The 19475-nt window shown below is 37.0% G+C and overlaps 3 protein-coding genes across 4 annotated transcripts; 2 read left to right on the plus strand and 1 right to left on the minus strand.

Moving 5' to 3' along the window:
• LOC104890426 (pentatricopeptide repeat-containing protein At5g18390, mitochondrial) lies at positions 1-3841 on the plus strand. Its single transcript, XM_010675910.4, has 2 exons — positions 1-2018; positions 3223-3841. Exon 1 carries the CDS (start codon positions 477-479, stop codon positions 1893-1895), a length of 1419 nt encoding a protein of 472 aa, XP_010674212.1. The 5' UTR covers positions 1-476; the 3' UTR covers positions 1896-2018; positions 3223-3841.
• Positions 3842-7462: 3621 nt separating this feature from the next.
• LOC104890427 (transcription initiation factor TFIID subunit 12b) lies at positions 7463-17230 on the plus strand. 2 transcript variants are annotated; one of them, XM_010675912.4, is made up of 9 exons: positions 7463-8802; positions 9297-9491; positions 11147-11773; positions 12310-12384; positions 12694-12772; positions 13594-13658; positions 13993-14028; positions 14118-14349; positions 16892-17230. In XM_010675912.4, exons 1-8 carry the CDS (start codon positions 7894-7896, stop codon positions 14298-14300), a joined length of 2169 nt encoding a protein of 722 aa, XP_010674214.1. In that variant the 5' UTR covers positions 7463-7893; the 3' UTR covers positions 14301-14349; positions 16892-17230. The 2 variants fall into 2 exon arrangements, with proteins under 2 accessions (XP_010674214.1, XP_010674213.1); XM_010675911.4 differs by having other exon boundaries at positions 7464-8802; positions 11144-11773.
• A 389-nt stretch (positions 17231-17619) lies between these two features.
• LOC104890693 (hypothetical protein) lies at positions 17620-18744 on the minus strand. The gene has a single exon (XM_010676272.2). It carries the CDS (start codon positions 18742-18744, stop codon positions 17620-17622), a length of 1125 nt encoding a protein of 374 aa, XP_010674574.1.
• Positions 18745-19475: the final 731 nt, after the last annotated feature.

A 19475-nucleotide genomic window follows, 5' to 3' on the forward strand; every position in this document is an offset into this window, starting at 1 on the left:
ATAGTGTATGTTAAAGTAATATAGTGTATGTTAAAAGTGATATAGTGTATGTTAAAGTAATATAGGGTGTGTTAAAGTGATATAGTGTATGTTATAATGATATAATGTATGTTAAAATGATATAGTGTATGTTAAAGTGATATAACAGGTCACGTGCCTGGACCTGGTCCACACTATTTTTAGTGTGAACCGAGTCCACGCAAGTCGAATTGATTATGTAATTCTAAAAAAGTTGTTCATAATTTGTATGCAATATGCCGAGTCAATTGAAGAAATTTCACACAAATAGAACAACGAATCGAAAACATGCCGAAATGACAAATTTATCAATATACATCTGCACGTTATGCTCTAAGCAAAAAATGATAGGAGTAAGTAGTAACATTGCGAATTCCAGGACATTGCCTAATGCACATTATGCTATAATTCTCTATTCTTCCATATTCACCATTGTTAGATAGAGGAAGAACTGAAGAATGATATCAACTGCGAAATCCATCCTTCGAAACTCTCTCCTTCGTTCAAAATTTCACCCTTCATTTCCATCACCATCATCATCTCTCCACCTCAAATCAATTTTCTCTCTCCTCTCCACCTCCTCCTCCTCCTCCTCCTCCAATGGCGCTACAAAAGACGATTACTTCGCCGCTATCCACCACATCTCCAACATCGTTCGTCGCGACATTTACCTCGAACGAACCCTAAATAAGCTCCAAATCACCGTCACAAACGAGCTAGTTTACCGTGTTCTTCGCACTTGTTCTCGTTTCGGAATTCAATCTTTTCGTTTCTTCAATTGGGCGCGCTCTCACCCTAATTCTCTCTCCTCGTACTCTCCCACTGCAATCGAATACGAAGAACTCATCAAAACCCTAGCTAAAACTCAACATTGGGAGACAATGTGGAAGGTTCTTCATCAATTTTGCAATGAATCTTCCTTGAGTTTTTCCACTGAGGTAATTGAGATTATTATTCGTGAGTATGGTAGTAAAGGTTTTATTGATGAAGCTGTTAGGGTTTTTAATTCTTGTACTAAGGTTTTTAAGTGTGAACAAACTGTTGGTGTTTATAATTCTTTGTTGTTTGCTTTATGTGAGGGGAAGAATTTCTATGGTGCTTATTCTTTGATTAGGAGAATGATTAGGAAAGGGACTAGCCCTAATAAGGAGACTTATTCGGTGCTTGTTAACGCGTGGTGTAAGGCTGGGAAATTGACGGAGGCGAAGGAGTTTTTAGAGGAGATGAGTAGGAAGGGGTTTAATCCGCCTGTTAGAGGTCGGGATTTGCTGATTGATGGGTTGTTGAATGCTGGGTATATAGAGAATGCTAAGGGTTTGGTTCGTAAAATGGCGGAGGACGGGTTTGTGCCTGATATTAGGACGTTTAATTCGTTGTTGGAAGCGATTTGTAAGTCGGGGGAGTTTGAGTTTTGTATTGACTTGTTTAAAGATGTGTGTAAATTGGGGCTTTGCCCTGATATTGATACATATAAGATCATGATCCCAATTGCTGCTAAGTTGCACAAGTTGGATGAGGCGTTTCGGCTACTACATTGCTCTATTGAGGAAGGTCATAAGCCCTTCCCGAGTCTATATGCACCAATTCTCAAGGCACTGTGTAGAGCTGGGCAGTTTGATGATGCTTTTTGCTTTTTCAGTGACATGAAGGTTAGAGGGCATCCGCCAAATAGGCCAGTTTACACAATGTTGATTAGGATGAGTGCTCGTGGGGGTAGATTTGTTGAGGCTGCTAACTACTTGGTTGAGATGACTGAGATGAACTTACCGCCTTTGTCCAGAAGCTTCGATATGGTCACTGATGGATTAAAGAATTGTGGGAAGCATGACCTGGCCAAAAGGATAGAGCAATTAGAAGTGTCGTTAAGAGGTGTTTGATGTGTTAGATGATCGATGATCGATGTGGACAATTCTATGGATACTATAGGGTCATCAACCATCATGCTTGCTGACGGCAGAGATGTGACTCTTAGCTCAAAGAGGCATATTCATGGAACTGTGGTAAGAATTTCATCATTCACTATTACTTATTGAATCTTGCAAGCCATATAGCAGATTTAGTTTGGGAAATATTTGGTTTATTGTATCAGCGATGGACTTAAGTTGTGCTCTCATGTTTTTGAATTATGCTTACTTATTCATGGATTTGTATGAAAAGCTTATAGTTGATAGTCTATATTTGAAAGCAACTTAAGGTGGTGTTTTATATGTGGCTTGTGTTCTTCACTGTACCTCATGCTGCTGGAAACTAAGGTGTTCTCCAATTCTTTCTTGATTAGTGGTAATACTTTTGTTGCATGTCCTTTATGCTACATGAGTGAAAGTAGGTTTGCTTTCTAAGGTGAAATCCTGCCATAGCTATTATGGTTGTTGAGTTACAGTCCTTGATGTTTGAATGACACAGTTAGATTTCTTGGTGTTTGATTGCTTGTTTAGAAAGTTGGAAAATGGTAAAAGGATATAAGGAAAGTCGAGGCTATCAGGTTAGGTATAAGTCGTCCACACCTAAATCTAGTTTCTTTCACCATACCCAGAAATTAAACTGAAATGAAATGATATTTGGAAACAATACTGCGTGAAATTAGATAGCAAGAGCATCTATTTTCAAGTGGTGCCTGTCCTTTTCGTCGTGCCAAATTTTCAATGTAAACAATCAATTTTTGGAACTTGGGTATATATGAGCTGGTGCTAACAATAATATGCTTTTATCTCATTCTGCAGTCCAATTTAGTTAACTTGAACGCAATGAGTTAAGCTTGGTGATAGAAACACAACACAATGTTGTTTGGTATATCTTGTACAGCTGTACCATTTGGTGCGTCACCGCATGGTGCTAGCAAATAATAGATTGATTTTACCATATCCAGTATGAGTCTGCTTTCACTTTGACTAAAACTTGAGAAGAACATGTAGTTATGGAGATTTTCTGGTTCTGATGTCTTGCTGATTTTTTAATGCACATCTTCTGTTCACTTGGACCTTCTAACTCAGAATGCATGTCTTATTAGACTCTTTTAAGTCCGTTTCCCCCCACCCTCCTTTTTTCTCCTCCGTTTATCCTTTATTCTACCCTTTTCATTTTCCTCTTCCTTTCCAAATTTCTTCTTTTAAGGTCATTCTTGTAAAAATGCAACTTTTCGACCCATTTTTAAATGTATTATGTGCTTTTGAACTTCATACTTGCTCTCGCTTGTCTATTGTGTAGGTACTGTAGCTTTGGAGGCCTACTTGTTTCACCAAAACATTGGAAAAGAAGTAGCAAGCAAATGGAGCATAATGCACTTCAAAATCTGGCAAGGGGAACTTTGGATGGCCATATCCCTCAAACTACACATCGGATTCAGGTTATTCAAGTCGGAGCTGAAACTCATCTCAATAGCTTCCAATGGCTAGTCATAAGTTTGATTAGGAGCTAAAGTGAGGTAGATATGCGCCTTTTAAGATGGGGGCTGTCCAGGCTTGGTGCTCTCGCAGTCCTGCACCAACCAAAAATTCTCAAAATTGGCAGGAAAATTGGTGCTCCTGCACCATTTATACCTGTGCACCCTCACATTTGGGGTCTGATGATATTTTGAGGCTCGTGTGCCCTGTTTCCGTACCTAATATAAATATCCCAAGGTGTCTCTTTAGATTTGAACTTCTTTCATATTTTAGATTTTGCCATCTTAGATCTAGTACTTCTAGGAGAGATGAAGCTTGAGATTTTAGCATTGATAAGCTTATTTTGTCATCTAATCTTGGATATTCTACAACTTCCATCTCTAGAATCTCTACTTTGTTTGTTAACTTTTCTCATGCTTATTTATCTGTGGGTTTCCATGTTAGTTTTGTTGATCTAGTTATAATCTTTTGTTAATCTCTTAGTAATCTTTCCTTAATCATGTTTAGCACTAGATAATTTAAGTTATTTTAGTATATGATCCATGATTAGTCGATAGTTTTGATAATCCATCATAGCTAAATATATATTTCCTCCGTTTCTTTTTACTTGCATCGCTTTCCTTTTTGGGAAATGTCACAATCTTGCAACCAAGCCCAAAATAGAAACTATTCTATAATAAAATGACACATATACCCTTACTCTTTTTTTTTTTAAATTAACATTAATTCATTGATTCAAAGTTATACGACATCTACAATAGAAGTAGAAACTAAACAAATACATATCAAAATGAAATAAATACAATTTTTAATATGACAAAATCACAATCGTTGAGTAAATCTAACACTTCTGAAAACCCTCGTCTTTCACCTCCCCCTCAAACACGTGACAACTCCCAACCACCAACATCACCACCAACCCTCACAAACACCACCATCATTATGCCTATTTTTTCGACGATTATCCCCTCCTTTTTTCGACCCTCTATTTTCCAACAGCTCAAGATGTTCGATAACGGTAAGCATTGATGGTGGAATTTCATCATTAAAGCTCCAGATGTGGAACTTTCATGGTAAAGTTCGACTATTAAAGCTCCATGCCTGCCATTAATCTTTCTCTCTCTCCTCCCTCTTTCACCATCACTGATGAATTTGTATATTTTAGAGAACTTCGACGGCAAAATTACAGCCTTAGATCGACGGAAAATATTTTTTTTCCTGAATCTCTTTCATTTTCTTGCAAGTTCTATTGTAAAATGTGTTTTTCTCTTTATTCTTTTTTTATTTTGATTTTGATGTTGATTTTATTGAAAAATATAATGTGGTAGTAGTTATTGTGGTTGTGATCGAGTGGCGATGGTCAAGAGGTGGTGGTGATTAGGCTGAGTGTGGGTGGTGGATGTAGGTGAGGATGGAATTTGTGGGGATAGGAAATGGGAAAGTAAGTCAAAGAACAAAAATGTATATTAGTGGTGGTGGTGACACTAGTATGGTGGTGTGGTAGCAGTGCTCTATTTCTGGTGATGGTAGTGGTGGTTTATTTGGCTAATAGAGATGAGGTTAAAATTTGAGATAAGTAATCAACTTGGTTAAGTAAGGGACCACATGTCCCTTTTACTTTCTATTTCGTGTTTTGTAAATACTGTGCAAACCCTTTGGTTGCAATTATAAAGAAACGGAGGAAATACTCACTCTGTCTTTTTGTAGTTGTTACATTTACTTTAACACACAAACCAAGAAAATATGTGGGGACTATTGAAAAGTAGAGCAATAAATCATAAAATATTGCAATTTTGTGTAATGAATACAAAAATAAGGGTATGAAGGTAAATAATATGTAGGTACCACATATGAAAAGTAGAAATATTTGGCAAATATAACAACTAAAAAGAGACATGTCTAAATGATTAAATATAGCAACTAAGAAAAGACAAAGGAAGTATTTAATAAAATTTAATATTAATTATGAATGTCGGGTAATTATTAATTAGTAGAATTATACCACCACCATTTATTAGTTGCAATATTTTTCAATATTGGTACTTTTTTTGGCTTGTTAGTTCTCTCTCTGCATCCCTGTGCATTTATTTGTACTGCCTCCATCCTTTTAATTTAGAGTAATAACGCAATTCTAACTGTTATAACTTGTAACAAAGGATATTTGTTTTTCGATAAGGTTATAACAACAAGTAGGGTGTTTATGGGTGGTTAACCGATGTGAAACAACATTTTGGTTCGGTAACCGAATGTTTGGATTCGCTCCTTTTGCGAACCATAACCGTTTAGACTGATTACCGCCTAAGCGGCTAACCGTTATTTCGGTACGGTTTTTGGGTACAGTTTTTCGGTTACCCATTAACCGTTATTTAAGTTACACTATTATGTTTTACACTTTTACTTAATGTACATATGCATTTTTAATTTTTTTGTGCATATATTTTATTATTATATATACTCGAATATAAAATATTTTATAATATAGATAATATATCTATTGGAAAACACTAAGAATTCATTCTATTTCCTAATTATACTGTATATATTAGTACTAGGGTTTCCAAATAATCGCATATTTCCTCTAATTATTGTAATAACTTAGTAACAAATATTACAATTAATGTAATTGTTTGAAAATGTTTCACAATAATTAAATAGAGAAAAAAATGGTAATTCGGTTAACCGTTAACTCAAAAAGTATAACCGTAACAGTACCGTTTAACCGTTAATTTTATCGATTGGGTAACCGTACCATTAGACATATTCTTACCGGTATGGTTACCACCCATTTGACCGATTTTTTGGTATTTCGGTACGGGTTTTCGGTTTCAATTTTTAATAAACACCCCTAAGAGCATCTACAATGGGGTGGGTTTAGCTTGGTCTAGCAAATAGTAAAACTAGTTTTACTTGGTTTTGTTGTTGTGGAACTTGACTCTTTGGCTTGGTTGGTCTGGAAATCCAGACCATATGAGCATGGGATGGTGTGCACAAAAGCATCTATTTTATATAAATCATCTATTTTATATAAAAAATAAACATTGTATATGGTGGGGTTTGGTAAAAGTAGGAGAGAGAGTATATGGTGGGGTTTGGTAAAAGTAGGAGAGAGAAATAGAAAAATCAAGTAAGACCAACCACACCATTGTGACAAAAAAAAATGAGTTGGTGGGAGTTTTAGTGGGATGTGAGGTGTAAGAAGGAGAAAAGGAGAGAGAAAAAAAACTCCAAGACCAAGTAAGACCAACTCACCCCATTGTAGATGCTCTAATAACAAGGGACGTAAGGGCATTTTGAAAAGAGTGTAGGACATATAGAGTGTTTCATATTCTTAAGTTTGCTTTGAGAGGAAGTTTTGAGGAAATCGAGAATTTTTAAACACCATAATAGATTAATAGTCTCTTTTTCCTCATCCTATAGAAGAAGTCTTTTTTTCAAACATGGTATATAGGATTAAAATGAGGCCCAAACTTAGAAGTATTGCACCCCCTTGAAATGAGTGCCTCCTCGATCCACATAGACAAAATATCAGGATGGTGCCAGCAGTTAATCCCGAAAAAAGGGACTCACTATTCACAAGTTCTAACTGTTAGAAATATCGAGTTTCACCTACATCGATGCTCCAGTTCATTTTTCCTCCAAGGTGTATGTTTGACATTTATATCTCTAACTCTAATATTACCAAAAAAAAAATTTAAAAACCAGATATTTTGAAACCATACGTCATGATATATATCAATGTAAAATGTCGCCAAAGTTTATCATAAGTAAAATGGAGCCCAAATATATTAAACTAGTCACTATATCTAGAGAGATAGTCCACTCTTTTTTTAATACTAAGCTTAGACCATTGCGTAATTCAAAATAAAAGTAAGCGTTCTCTTATAAGATCAACTGAAAGAAAATGTCCGTTTTTTAGCGAGAAAAAGAAATTTCCAATTTTTTTTCGACGAATTACATTTTTTCGGTCCATCTACATACAAATTACCATAGTTTTTTTTTTTTTTTTTGAAAGAAGAAATATTTATAAATTCATAACTAAAAGAATAGAGGAAGTATTTTGGCCACACCTAAAAGAAAAAAAAAAATTTAGGTTGAGAGACTTGAGACTATCAAAGTATCAATATTGTGCAGTGGCACTGATTAAGTGATCAGTATGATCAAATCAAACACCAGGAACAAGACCTAAAAGCCTAAAAAAAAACAGGTCTCATACTCTAATTAGAATCATAGATTCATCGGATTGGACAATGAACATCAATCTGCTGTAAACAAACAAACACATTAAAAAAAACAACCCAAAACTTCACTATTTCTTCTTCTTTCATCTTTGTCAACGTTTTTCTTCTCTCTGCTTTCTCTCTCTTCGTTGCAAATTTACAAACTTTAATCTTTGAAGCTGAATTACCCAGATTAAAATTATCCCAATTTGGGTAAATCCCATTATGATTTAGCTCCCAAAAAATAAAACCCAATTGAAGAAATTCCAAGAATAATAATGGCCGATACTTCAACATCTTCCCCAAAACATCTTCAATCGTCGAATGTAATGGAACCACCTCCATCAATGGTGCAAAATTCAACCAATAATTCAATGGCTTCGCCTTCAAATCTTTCACATAATTCTCCTTCTATTGATATTCCACGTATTTCATCTCCTCTTTCTCAAATCTCTCAACAACAACCTCAACAACTACAACAACAACAACAACAACCTCAACAACAACAACAGCAGCAACAACAAATTAATCCTAATATTGCTGCTGCTGTACAACAACAATTGATTCAGCAACAGTATCAACAACAACAGCAACAGAATTTGATGGGTATGAGTGGGGGAACAGGAATGAGTACTGGAGTTTCTGGGATTTCGAATAGTTTTCAGACTCAACAAGGTATGAATCGATCCGCTTCGTTGTCGAGGATGAATCAGATTCAGCAGTCACAAGTTCAACAACAGTTGCAGCAACAACAACAGCAGCAATTGCAACAGCAAGGGAACCCACAACAGCAACAACAGCAGCAACAACATCAGCTTGGGATGTTGAGGCAACATGCTGCTATGTATGGACAGATGAATTTTGGTGGGTCTATGTTAAACCAACAGTTTAGGCAGCAGCAACAGCAATTACAGCAGCCGCAGCAACAACTGCAGCAGCAACAACAACAACAACAGCAGCAGCAGCAGCAGTCGCAACAGCAACCGCAACAATCTCAGCAGCAGCAACAGCAGCAGCAGTTGCAGCAAACCCAACAGCAGCAACCGCAGCAGCAACAACAATTGAGCAGTGGCAATTTGTCGCGGTCAATGATGATGGGTCAAAGCGGGTCTTTGCCTGTGTTGTCTGGACAAGCTAGTGCTACTCCTACCCAGTTCAATAATCTCCAGTCACAATTGCTTGCTTCGGTATGGTATTCGTTATTGAGAATGTATACTTGTTTGGATGTTAGATAAAGATTATGGTTTTCCTGTGTTACTGTTTTTAATTTTTGCTAACAGGATAATGATAGTGTTATAGGATTCTAATGAAATCGTCATGAATGTGTCAGGCTAATTGCAAGTATTGGAATTAATTGGTCTTGTTTTGGAGATAATTTAGGGGAGAAAGAAAATCTAGTATAGTAATGAGCATAATAAGGAGTGTTGCACGATTATTGATTGAAATCATTAGTTCTTATGGTGCAAATTATGCAAAAGTCTTCCAGGCTCCTACAAGGCTATTTACATTTTTGGCAAAAATCTTTTGATGTATATGATTAATGGGAGTCCTTTGTTAAGTGTATTCTGAAAGTATCTTTTTGGCTGATTGCTTTAGGTATATAATATGTACATGTTCATAGAGGTGGATGTTATGTTTATCCTCTTTACCTCTCAGCATTTTCTCCCTTTATATTTTGTAGCCTAGGCAAAGGGCGGGTATCCTCCAAGGATCACAATTTCCATCAGGAAATGCATCTGCGCATATGCAAGCATTGCAGATGATGGGTTTTGGTTCACAGCTGAGAGCGAATGGCTCAGTCTCGTATGGGCAACAACGCATCAATTCAGCCCAGTTGAGACAGTTATCACAACAAAATCCACTTTTGTCACCCCAGGTATAAATATAACTGATGATTCCTTGTACTTTATTTTGTGCTTTAGTCTCTTTCTATTGTCGGCTTTCTTTTGTCAAACCTTCCTCTGCTTTTAGCTCATGCTCAACTTAACTACTTACGTATGTGTTACTTAGATATTCACTCTTCCAGAAGAAATTAGGAAGGAGTCTTCCAGAATGCTTAAGACTCTATTTGTTATATACTTATTATGTCACGGCTGTTGTTAAGCCATGTATGATTTCCTTAAAATGATTTTTCATACCGAACCACGTTAATTTTGGGGCAGTTAAGAAATTTCTTTTCTAATTTTTATTTATTTAAGTTTCTTCAGAAAACAGCCCTCTAGTGGTCCCCCCTTTCCAAGGCAAGGTTGCCTATGTTTGGATCTCCTTAGTTGTGGGATCCATACCTGGTTTCTTGTAGTTACTTTCACAGTTTCGTGTATAGCCCTACAACTGCAATTGCTTTATAATCTTACATTTTTATTAAACTATGTACATCCTGAAAGATCTCATATGGTATGGTATAGTGTTATGTTTTCGGATAAAGTATCAAATGCCACTTCATTTGTTGTGTCTTGGACTATGAGCCCTAGCTATATATCACTTTCATCATCGAGAGTCAAGAATGCGAAAAGTACTAGGTATTGGAAGTGGGAACTACTTGTAAGGTAATAGCTGATGGAAATAGGTGAGATCAGGAATGCTTTTATTTATTGTTCTTATTGTTGTTTAACCATCCCATATATGTACTCAGATTTATTTCGTGTCATTTGAAAATGATTTAGCGAAACTCTTTATTCTCAGAAAAGGAAGACGTTTTGCCAGACTACTCTAAGGGCTCTACAAATAATGTAGGCATAGGACTCACGTCAGTTCAGGTCAAGCCAAAAATTATTGCTACTTTTTACACACATGCTGAACTGTCTGGCTTGTAAGGTAGGATTAAATTGGGTCAAACTTTAATCCTATAAGCTATGCCATTAAAGAAGGATTAGCAATCCACAACCATTAGGGGTATTATGTGTAATTGTAATCTATTGGGCTTACTGAATAAAAGTGTCGAAAACACAGAGGTACTAAATAAAAATGTCAAAAGTGTTACCTTGAACTTTTTAGAAGCTAGAATTGTTAGCTCTTAAAAACTACATAACTGTCACCGGTCACCCTAAAGCACTACATTGTCAAACACTACTTCAAGTTTAGTTTCAACTGAGGGAGTAGTCAAAGCACTAGTTGCTACCTAGATAGCTTTTGCAAAGTAGACCTTTATCAAATGGCTTCACACAGTTAGTTTATTAAGGATTAACTTTTCTCTGTTCGATACATTGTGTTTCCATATGGAAGGTGATAGAAGTATCCTTCTCCCTTTGCCAACTTTCAAAGCACCTAATAATATATGATATATCTTGATACTATACCAACTTACAAAGCGTATGTGCTTCTATATTAGCAATGAACAATCTGAATTGTATAAAGTTGAACACTATTGGCTGATTGTTACCTTGTGGCTTATCTGTTCATTTTTAAGTGCTGTACAGTCCTGAATCCTGATTAGCGTTAAAACTTTAGTAAGTGTATCCGTAGTTCCGTATGTGCATTCTTTGTGTTTCATCTTGATGAATCTGATGCTTATTTCCTACCTATTTCTAGAAGAATCAGAGCCAGAACCTGTCACGCACGCCATCATTGGCATATACGAATTCTCAGTTATCTGGCTTATCTCAAAATGGACAGCCAGCTGTGATGCAGAACTCTTTGCCTCAGCAACAATGGTTCAAGCAAATGCCTGCTATGTCTGCCCCTGGCTCCCCTTCACTGCGTCTGCAGGCAAGCCAAAGACAGCAACAGTCAGTGGGTCAATCTTCTCAGTTGCAGCAGAGCATGTCCTTAAATTCCCAGCAATTATCTCAGCTTGTTCAGCAGCAGTCATCTATGGGACATCCTCAGGTGCAGCAAACATCTCAGCAAATGCGACAGCTGCAACAGTCACCATCGGTGCAGCAACAACAACATCAACAACCATCACAACAACAGCAGCTACAGCAGCAACAACAACAACAACAGCAGCAGCCGCAACTCCTGCAACAACCATCACCTATTCAGCAGCAGCTATCTCCAAGGATACAGGGACCACCAGGCCAAAAGTCTTTAAGCTTAACTGGATCACAGCCAGATGCTACTGTATCTGGGACAACTACTCCGGGGGGGAGTTCAAGTCAAGGAACAGAAGCAATGAACCAACTCCTTGGGAAAAGAAAGATACAAGACTTAGTTTCCCAGGTGCTGCCTAATTGCTTTGCTTTATAGATGCATAACATTGCATGCGGTTGGCATTTGGTGAATTTTGTGAAAATTGGAGATTGCATTTCTTATTACATCTATTTTCTCATGTCCTTGCCAGATGGTAACTCAGTACTTGTGCTGTATTAATAACTAGTCAAAACTGAAGGCTTATTAGTAGAGTAAATGTGGGTTTCACTGATTCAGTATGATGCAAGACTGACTTAATTACATTACATAACTAGTTCTATTGATTGGTTTTTAAAGTACATGAAGTTAATATAATTTGTTCTTTCTATTGGTTTTTAAAGTAAACAATATCTATCAATTTAATTTTCTTTTGAAGCAGATTTTTCCAAGAATTTTTTTGCACAGTCTATTTATGCCCATTCACAGTCGTACCTCGCACTTTGTAGCCTTGTTTTGACCTCCTATACCTTTTTTCTCCATTAGCTTTGATTTAGATCACAAATCTGCTCATGTTGTTGCAATACTTCTTAGCCATATGGTCCTCAAATCAGCTTGTTTATTCTCAGGTAGATGCACATGGAAAGCTGGATCCGGAAGTTGAAGATCTCCTTTTAGAAATTGCTGATGACTTCATTGATTCAGTAAGTTCCACCACCTTTCTAGCTGTTTCATTGAAGCTTTTGACAGAACACACGTATGGCCTTCAATCATGGTTGCGGTTGTGAGCATGTGACGGTTGCGGAGCTTTACTTTTTTTGGGTTTCATAATGGGCCTGGATTGACTTGTAATCATTTACTGTTGGTGGTATTAGCATATTATTAGCTTGTATTGACAGATATATACCCTCTCCGCCTCCTGGGTTTGTGCTTTTGTTACCACTGTGTCTTATATTATGTCTGCCTTAGCATTTAATCTTCATTTGTCTTATTACTTTTGCTCCTATTTGCAGGTGACTACATTTGCATGCAATTTGGCAAAGCATCGAAAATCCTCAACATTAGAATCCAAGGATGTGTTGCTACACCTAGGTATCATTCTATACCTCTTACAAACTCCCTCAATCCAAGTCTTTTCTATTGCTTTTGACTGTTGATCTCAATTCTTTGGGTGTATGCTTGGAGTAAGTTGTGAGTTAAATCTGCTTCTTGCTTTCAAATTTGTGATTATTTAGTTTCCTAAAAAGGAACCAAAGAAATACATTGATAAATCTCCTATAGGTTCAGCTGAAACGTGATATTTGGCATTAAGTTCTATTTATTGTAATTTTCATTGGAATAGTTAACATTACATTGATATCTAGATTCTAGGGTGACTGACTAATTTGCTTGCCAGTATTGTGCCAAATTGCCAATGTACATGTAAGGTAATACTACCTCCGTTTTTTAGTTGTACCATATTCCTGTTTGGTATCTTTTGAGTTTCTTTTACCATTTTCTTTTAGGGAAAGGTTTTCTCCTCACATTTGATTATTCTAATATTGTCATTAACGGCCAACCTAAATATACACGCCATTTCCTTTGGCCACAACTAAAGAAAGAAAGAGGAAGTGTAATAAATATTTAATGCTAGAATTAAACAGGGGGAGGAAATGTAATTTCTGTTTTTTCTCTTCTGCCTTCTCTGTAATAGATCTCCGAGATGAAAAACAGGTGATGACGATCTTCCTTAAACCCTCAAGCTGGGTGAACAGTAATCATGCTGACGAATGTTCCACGCAAAAAAAAAAAAAAAAAAAAAAAATCTTTCTTGGAACATAATTTATGTTTATTAAATAAATTCTCCATCTACTAGTGTATCTTACTAGAGCTGATGTTGGCATGTCGCCTAATGTTAAGAGTTTCTATTGCAGAAAAAAATTGGCATCTGACAATCCCGGGGTACTCGAGTGAAGATAGGAAAAGCAACACCGACAACGTAAGTGCTTGCTTTGCTAATATCTTTTGTCTGTGAAGCATGCGCGTGCTTATTTTTATCAAATGTGTCAATACACATGGCTACAAGTAATTGTATGCCTTTTTAGGGTCACATGATAGTTAACTTGTGTGCAAAAGGAGAACAAGTTTACATGAGACGGAGTCTCTGTCTTCCTATGAACTGAAAGAAACTTTGTCAATTAAAGAAAATTTAGAGGGGAAAAATGAGATGTAAAAGAGTTTCAAAAGGCTATCATTGGCATGTTATTACCATTATCGTGAGATAAATTATAAATGTTACGTCATTCTAACATGGTGACATTTGTTGCTTGCAGCCTTCGTGTGATGCTCACAGAAAGCGCCTCGATATGGTATATATACGTTCATTACATTTATGTAAGTGTATATTGTATACTATATATGTTTCTAAATTTTCTTGTGCACATAAATAAAATGCCAGATTCGTGCCCTGATGGAGTCCTCACAGTCGGGGTTCTATCCAAACAATTCTAAAGAAATGGTGAGACAGGGGATTGGTAACTTACCTAGTGCTAATCACATGATGAAAGCGTCCCCTAGTACAGAGCAACTTGTTGCACAGTCAACTGCTTCTCAAATGCTTCAGCAGATGACAAGGTTCTGATTGATCACCCCCTTTTGTCTTTTCAGCTACAAGTGGGTGTACATTTTTGGTTAGTATTCTTTCTCCTATATCTTAGTCAAACTGCTTGAATTCTTGAACAATCATGTGAATAATATTCATTTGCTTTTGGCTTCCGTTGCTGTTATATCCCTCTCTTCTACTGATATCAAGTCATATATGATTCCCCATATATTAGTCGAACCTTTGCAGTTAGGGGAAAGAGGCGGAGTTATTGTTGTGTTCGACGGTCTGACCCAACATCTCTGTTCAGAGCACTGCTAAGACCCAAACTGAGGACAGGCCAAATTAGAGGAAATCAGGAAAACATAGCATTGTGATTTGCTTAATTCAGAGTAAACCAACCAAATAAAGGTTCTCACACTTTGGAGGTGGTGAGAGTTCTACCAGTACAAGTTCTTACGAACCACTTTTCTGAATGAGCCTTTCCCTTCCTACATCAATGCAAGTTATTACAATTGAAATCTAGTTCTCCCACTACATCTCTCTACACCTTAGTAGCACACAGCCACACACTAAGATGCCTTCCGAACGATGCAATAAATGCTTTTGTTGATCCCCAAGCAATATTCTTCCAGCATTACCTCATTTAACCAGTGACATCTTTGCGCTCCATTCCCTCTGCTTTCTTTCTCTTTCTCCTAGCATACATGTACAAGAGAGGGGGTGCCTGTGAGGTCTTGGCAACCACTTAACGTTTAATGTTTTTTTCCTCAACTTTTATGTTCTTTTTGGTAAGTAGCCAACTTTTGAGGATTTCTGTATAGATATAACTATCAAAGTTTTTACCTATTTCTTGCGACTTTTCCTTCTTTTGGTCTAAACCATTCGATCGTCAGACCGTTAGACTCTCTTTCTGAGGACTTTGCCATAGACGAGTCCCTCGACCTCTCCCAACTTCATCTTAAATCCTCATAATCCCTACTCTCCACTTTTCTTATTGGTGCATTTTTTGATCAACATTGCACAAACTAACATGGTCAAGTTTCCCTTGTCTTATTTCTATATTTGCAACTTGAGTCTTCCTTTGAATGTCCTCGTGTCGAATTCATGCCTTTAAGTGTTTTCACACACCCATCTCTAACATACGCATCTCTGCAACATCCATCTCTAACATATGCATGTCTGCAACTTCCATCTTCTTAATATGCTAGATGCCCAACTTTTCAACCCCTATAATAGCGCTGGTCTAATAAGAGTACGATAGAATTTTTCCTTTAATCTTACAGGTGCTCTACAGCCGCAGAGTATGCCCCAGTTGCAGCTCTGCACAGTCTCCATTAAAGTTGCTGCTCTCCATTTACGCCACCCAGACTCTAGTTTTTTGCTAGTCACATCTTGGTTAATCTCTACATTCCACTGAAAGATTAACCCAAGGTGCTTGCAGCCAAGGCCGTTTAATAGGGCATTTAAAGCTACCTACGGCACAAGGCCCCACTTTTTAAAGGGCCTGAAAGTCTTAAATTAAATGTTTGTTTTAGTCATATTGTTCAAATCCGAGCTTTATTTTGTCTAAAATATTTTAATAATTATTTTTTGGCCTTTGGGAAATTTCCTCAGATAACCCTGAGGTTTGGCGTAATTCCCAAATTACCCCCCACATTTGGGGAATTCCTGAGGTCATCTTGTATTCTTACCAAATTACCCCCACATTTGGAGAATTCCTCAGATATCACTTTTAGTGTTTGGTCACCACTTCTAACTGAATCACTTTGTTTTTGGAGCAGAGTGCACTTTGAGAACAGAACAACCTGGAAACAGCAATTGCCACCAATGACCCTTGTTTAACACAACAGAACTTGGAACTCCCACTCTCACCTATTGATACGTTAACTGGATTAGAAAAATGACTTTGTCATGCTGATTATCAGATTTTTTCAATTCTATGGAATAGACAAATCCTGCATCCAATTTAGCAGATAATAAGGGGGATCTGACCAATTCCTCATGGTCCTGCATTCCAGTTTAACTGTTCAAGTATTAATGTGCAACCTGGTATTAGTGGCCTCCTATCTTCTTTATACTATTCAATTTGTATCAGTGATTATAGATTTTAAAAAAAATTATACTGCTGTCTTACCCCATTTAATTTATGGCCATCACTTGTACACCTTGTTATTGGGTGGCTTGGTACCTAATACAGCACTCGAGCTAACAACTGGTCACATTTTTAACGGGCTAAATCCTGCTGAGCTTTGCGGGTTGCAAGCCGATAACCAGGGGGCCAATAGAGAAATAAGGATGTAGGAAAGAGGAGAGAAAGTGAAGGGAGCGGATGTAGAAACTAAAGCATACATGAAACTTTTTACCATATCTTTTCTCTTTTATGAAATAATTGGGTTACGATTTGGCCCTCTATCGACTCTTCCAAATAGGTTCTATCCAAATAAAACTGTTTAACTTAACCCTACCCTTATGAACATTAACCAAGCCTGATCTCTAGTGGGTAAAGAAAGTATTTTTCTTGTTTAATTGTGTGTATATTAATTTCCAGGACACTTGAATATCTTCAGCATCAATTATATGTATCAATGTTTCGTGATAAGTATCATTTACATCCTCTTTGTTTGTAGGTTGGAGAAAGTGTGAGGGGTACAGATCTGCACAGCTAGGCGATTCTCAATAAATGGAAAACGCTAGGAAGTGCGTAATAGGATACTAACTGATTATTGAGCAGAGACATGTAAGGAGTTTCTTTTTAATTTATCCTCTGTATATTATTGTGGAAAATGATGTTGTGAGAAGGTTTGTTTGCAAACACCATAGCTATTTAGTTTGTGCTTTTTACACCATGCTGTAATTTTATTTTCATTCGCGAGTGGAGGTTGCATTTTATGAATGAATTGTGTAATACAAACATTTCACTATTGTTTTTGTCCTCAACAAAGTTATAAATAGGTGATTTTTGTTTACTGTGCAACATTGGAAGCCTTTTTGCCCTCTCTACACCATTCTGATATTGTCATATGATCTTATGATTGAATGCTGTTAGTTATAGGTAAAGATTGAAGTGAGGACTGATGGGAGAAAAAAAACACCAGTTGATTATATTACTGTGTCATATTCCTAGATTTGGAATCTAATTAGTAGCATTTTTTATGTTTGCAACTTCAAAGTATTCAAGAAGGAAAGAAGGAAACAAACAACATAAACTTAAGACTTCATATTATACATTACCACAGAATACCTCAATTACAGATGCCTATGTTGAAAATTTACAAAAACATCTGCATAGTTAACAAGTAAAAAGAGGTTACATACTGGTGACTGCAACACAAAACTATCAAACCAGTAAAACGGACTAACTTTGTGCTTCTAGGAAGGCATGGAAATCCATTTGGATATCTTTCTCTTTATCCTTGTCCTTGTTCTCGCCATTGTCCTCATCATTATCGAACACGAATGCAGCTGTTACCGGAGATTGCATGTCGCTAACGCTACACCTTAGCAGCTCCACTGGCAAATCAAAGAAGAGGTTTGCTGATTCTCCCTCTTCAAGCTCCAACGAGGATGTTGAGGCCCATGATCCACACTCAAACTTCTCTAATGAGACTCTCCTCGATATTGCCATAGGTTCGGTCTTAGATGATGCTTGTGTCATTGTTGATGTAGATGAGATGGATCTTACAGTCTTCCCCTTCCCCCTAGGAAGAAAAAGACACAACTTCCCACATTTAAATTTATCCTCCTGAAAATTTGGGTCTCTACTTTTGCTCTTTTTCATCGTACTATGATGGCGATCTACATTGCCTGGCCCTAATGGCGGCTTGGAGAAACCGCCATACTTATTACTATTATTATTATTACTACTATTAATGCTACTACCATGATCTCTTCTCGGATTTTGGCCAGATTTTTCGAGCCAGAGATCAAAGTCATCTGTAGGACCGCTAGTTCTCCCCTCACCAAGAGACTTGCTCTTCCTTGTGTTAGCCTCCGCCATTTCAAGGTGTGAATCATCCATCACAGAATGTATCCTCGAAAGATTATTTCGTGAAGCAGCAGCAGCATGCTGGTCATTATTCTTGTGATCAATCTTCTTAGACGCACTTTCTGGGGATGAGGAGGTGGAGCTGGGGAGGCTCGTGCTCACAAACTTGAGCTTCGGAGGTGGTGCAGGTAGTGGTGGATTGTTATGGCCCAAACCTTTATTAGGATTAGTAGGAGGAGAAACTAGCCGAAAGCTAGCTTGCCTTATTGTGCTTGACCCTTGTAAGGAAATAGGATCAACTGAAATTTGTCTCTCCTTTTGGGAGTTGTCCTTTGTTAGAACAGCTCTAGGAGGCTCTATAGCAAAGAACTCGGTCCCCTTTTCGTTATCGATTGTCATGAAAATTCCGGCCTCATCGTCGCTGAAGTTGCTGCCGTTGGAGTACCGAGCACTATCGCCTTTTGTGGGTATGACAGAAGAAGGAGAAGGATGCATATTGGTGTGTTTATTGTGTCTGAAAAAAATGTACTAGTACCACAATTATTACATGAAGATGAGATACAAGTATGACAATGTAGAAAATTAAAAAGATGCAAGGTAGAGAAGAATATGTATGTAATGACTTTATTTGTAACAACGTGCATACCATATTGTTTCATTGCCAAAATAGTGATTTCCATGTCTTGCCGGCTGATATAATTAAGAAATTAATTAGTTTAGAGTTTACATTTTCTAGTAGTTTGACATGGAAAAATATGCTATTTTTCATTAGATGAAGTCAACTTAGTACTAGTATATAGTAGTAGTAACTAGGTGTTGGTCTTTGCTGGCAATCAATTTAATTTATTTATGGTTGAGTACCTCTAAGTTTTAGACAAGAGTTCTATGAACTAGTAAATGATATATACCTAAATAAGGAAAAAGAATTCCAAACTTGCCAAATATGGTACTTTATTAGTTGGATAGTAGATTTATTTCAGATGATATAGAAGACATGAATTGGTCTTTCTGTATGTCTTGTTTCTTGTAGCACTATGTGAGTTTATCATCCCATATATTGAAATGGGAAAGACACCTATTTGTATGAATTTTGTACGGTTGTTGTTTGGCATAGAGATTAGAAGATATAGTAAAAACGAAACGGTGGTTGTTCATGTGGCGAATGGTTGTTATTAGTAATGCGTCTTAAGAGCAACAACAATGGTGAACATTAAGGACCCGTCTGT

The sequence above is a fragment of the Beta vulgaris genome, chromosome 4 (assembly GCF_026745355.1).
Source record: "Beta vulgaris subsp. vulgaris cultivar EL10 chromosome 4, EL10.2, whole genome shotgun sequence".
NCBI lineage: Eukaryota > Viridiplantae > Streptophyta > Magnoliopsida > Caryophyllales > Amaranthaceae > Beta > Beta vulgaris.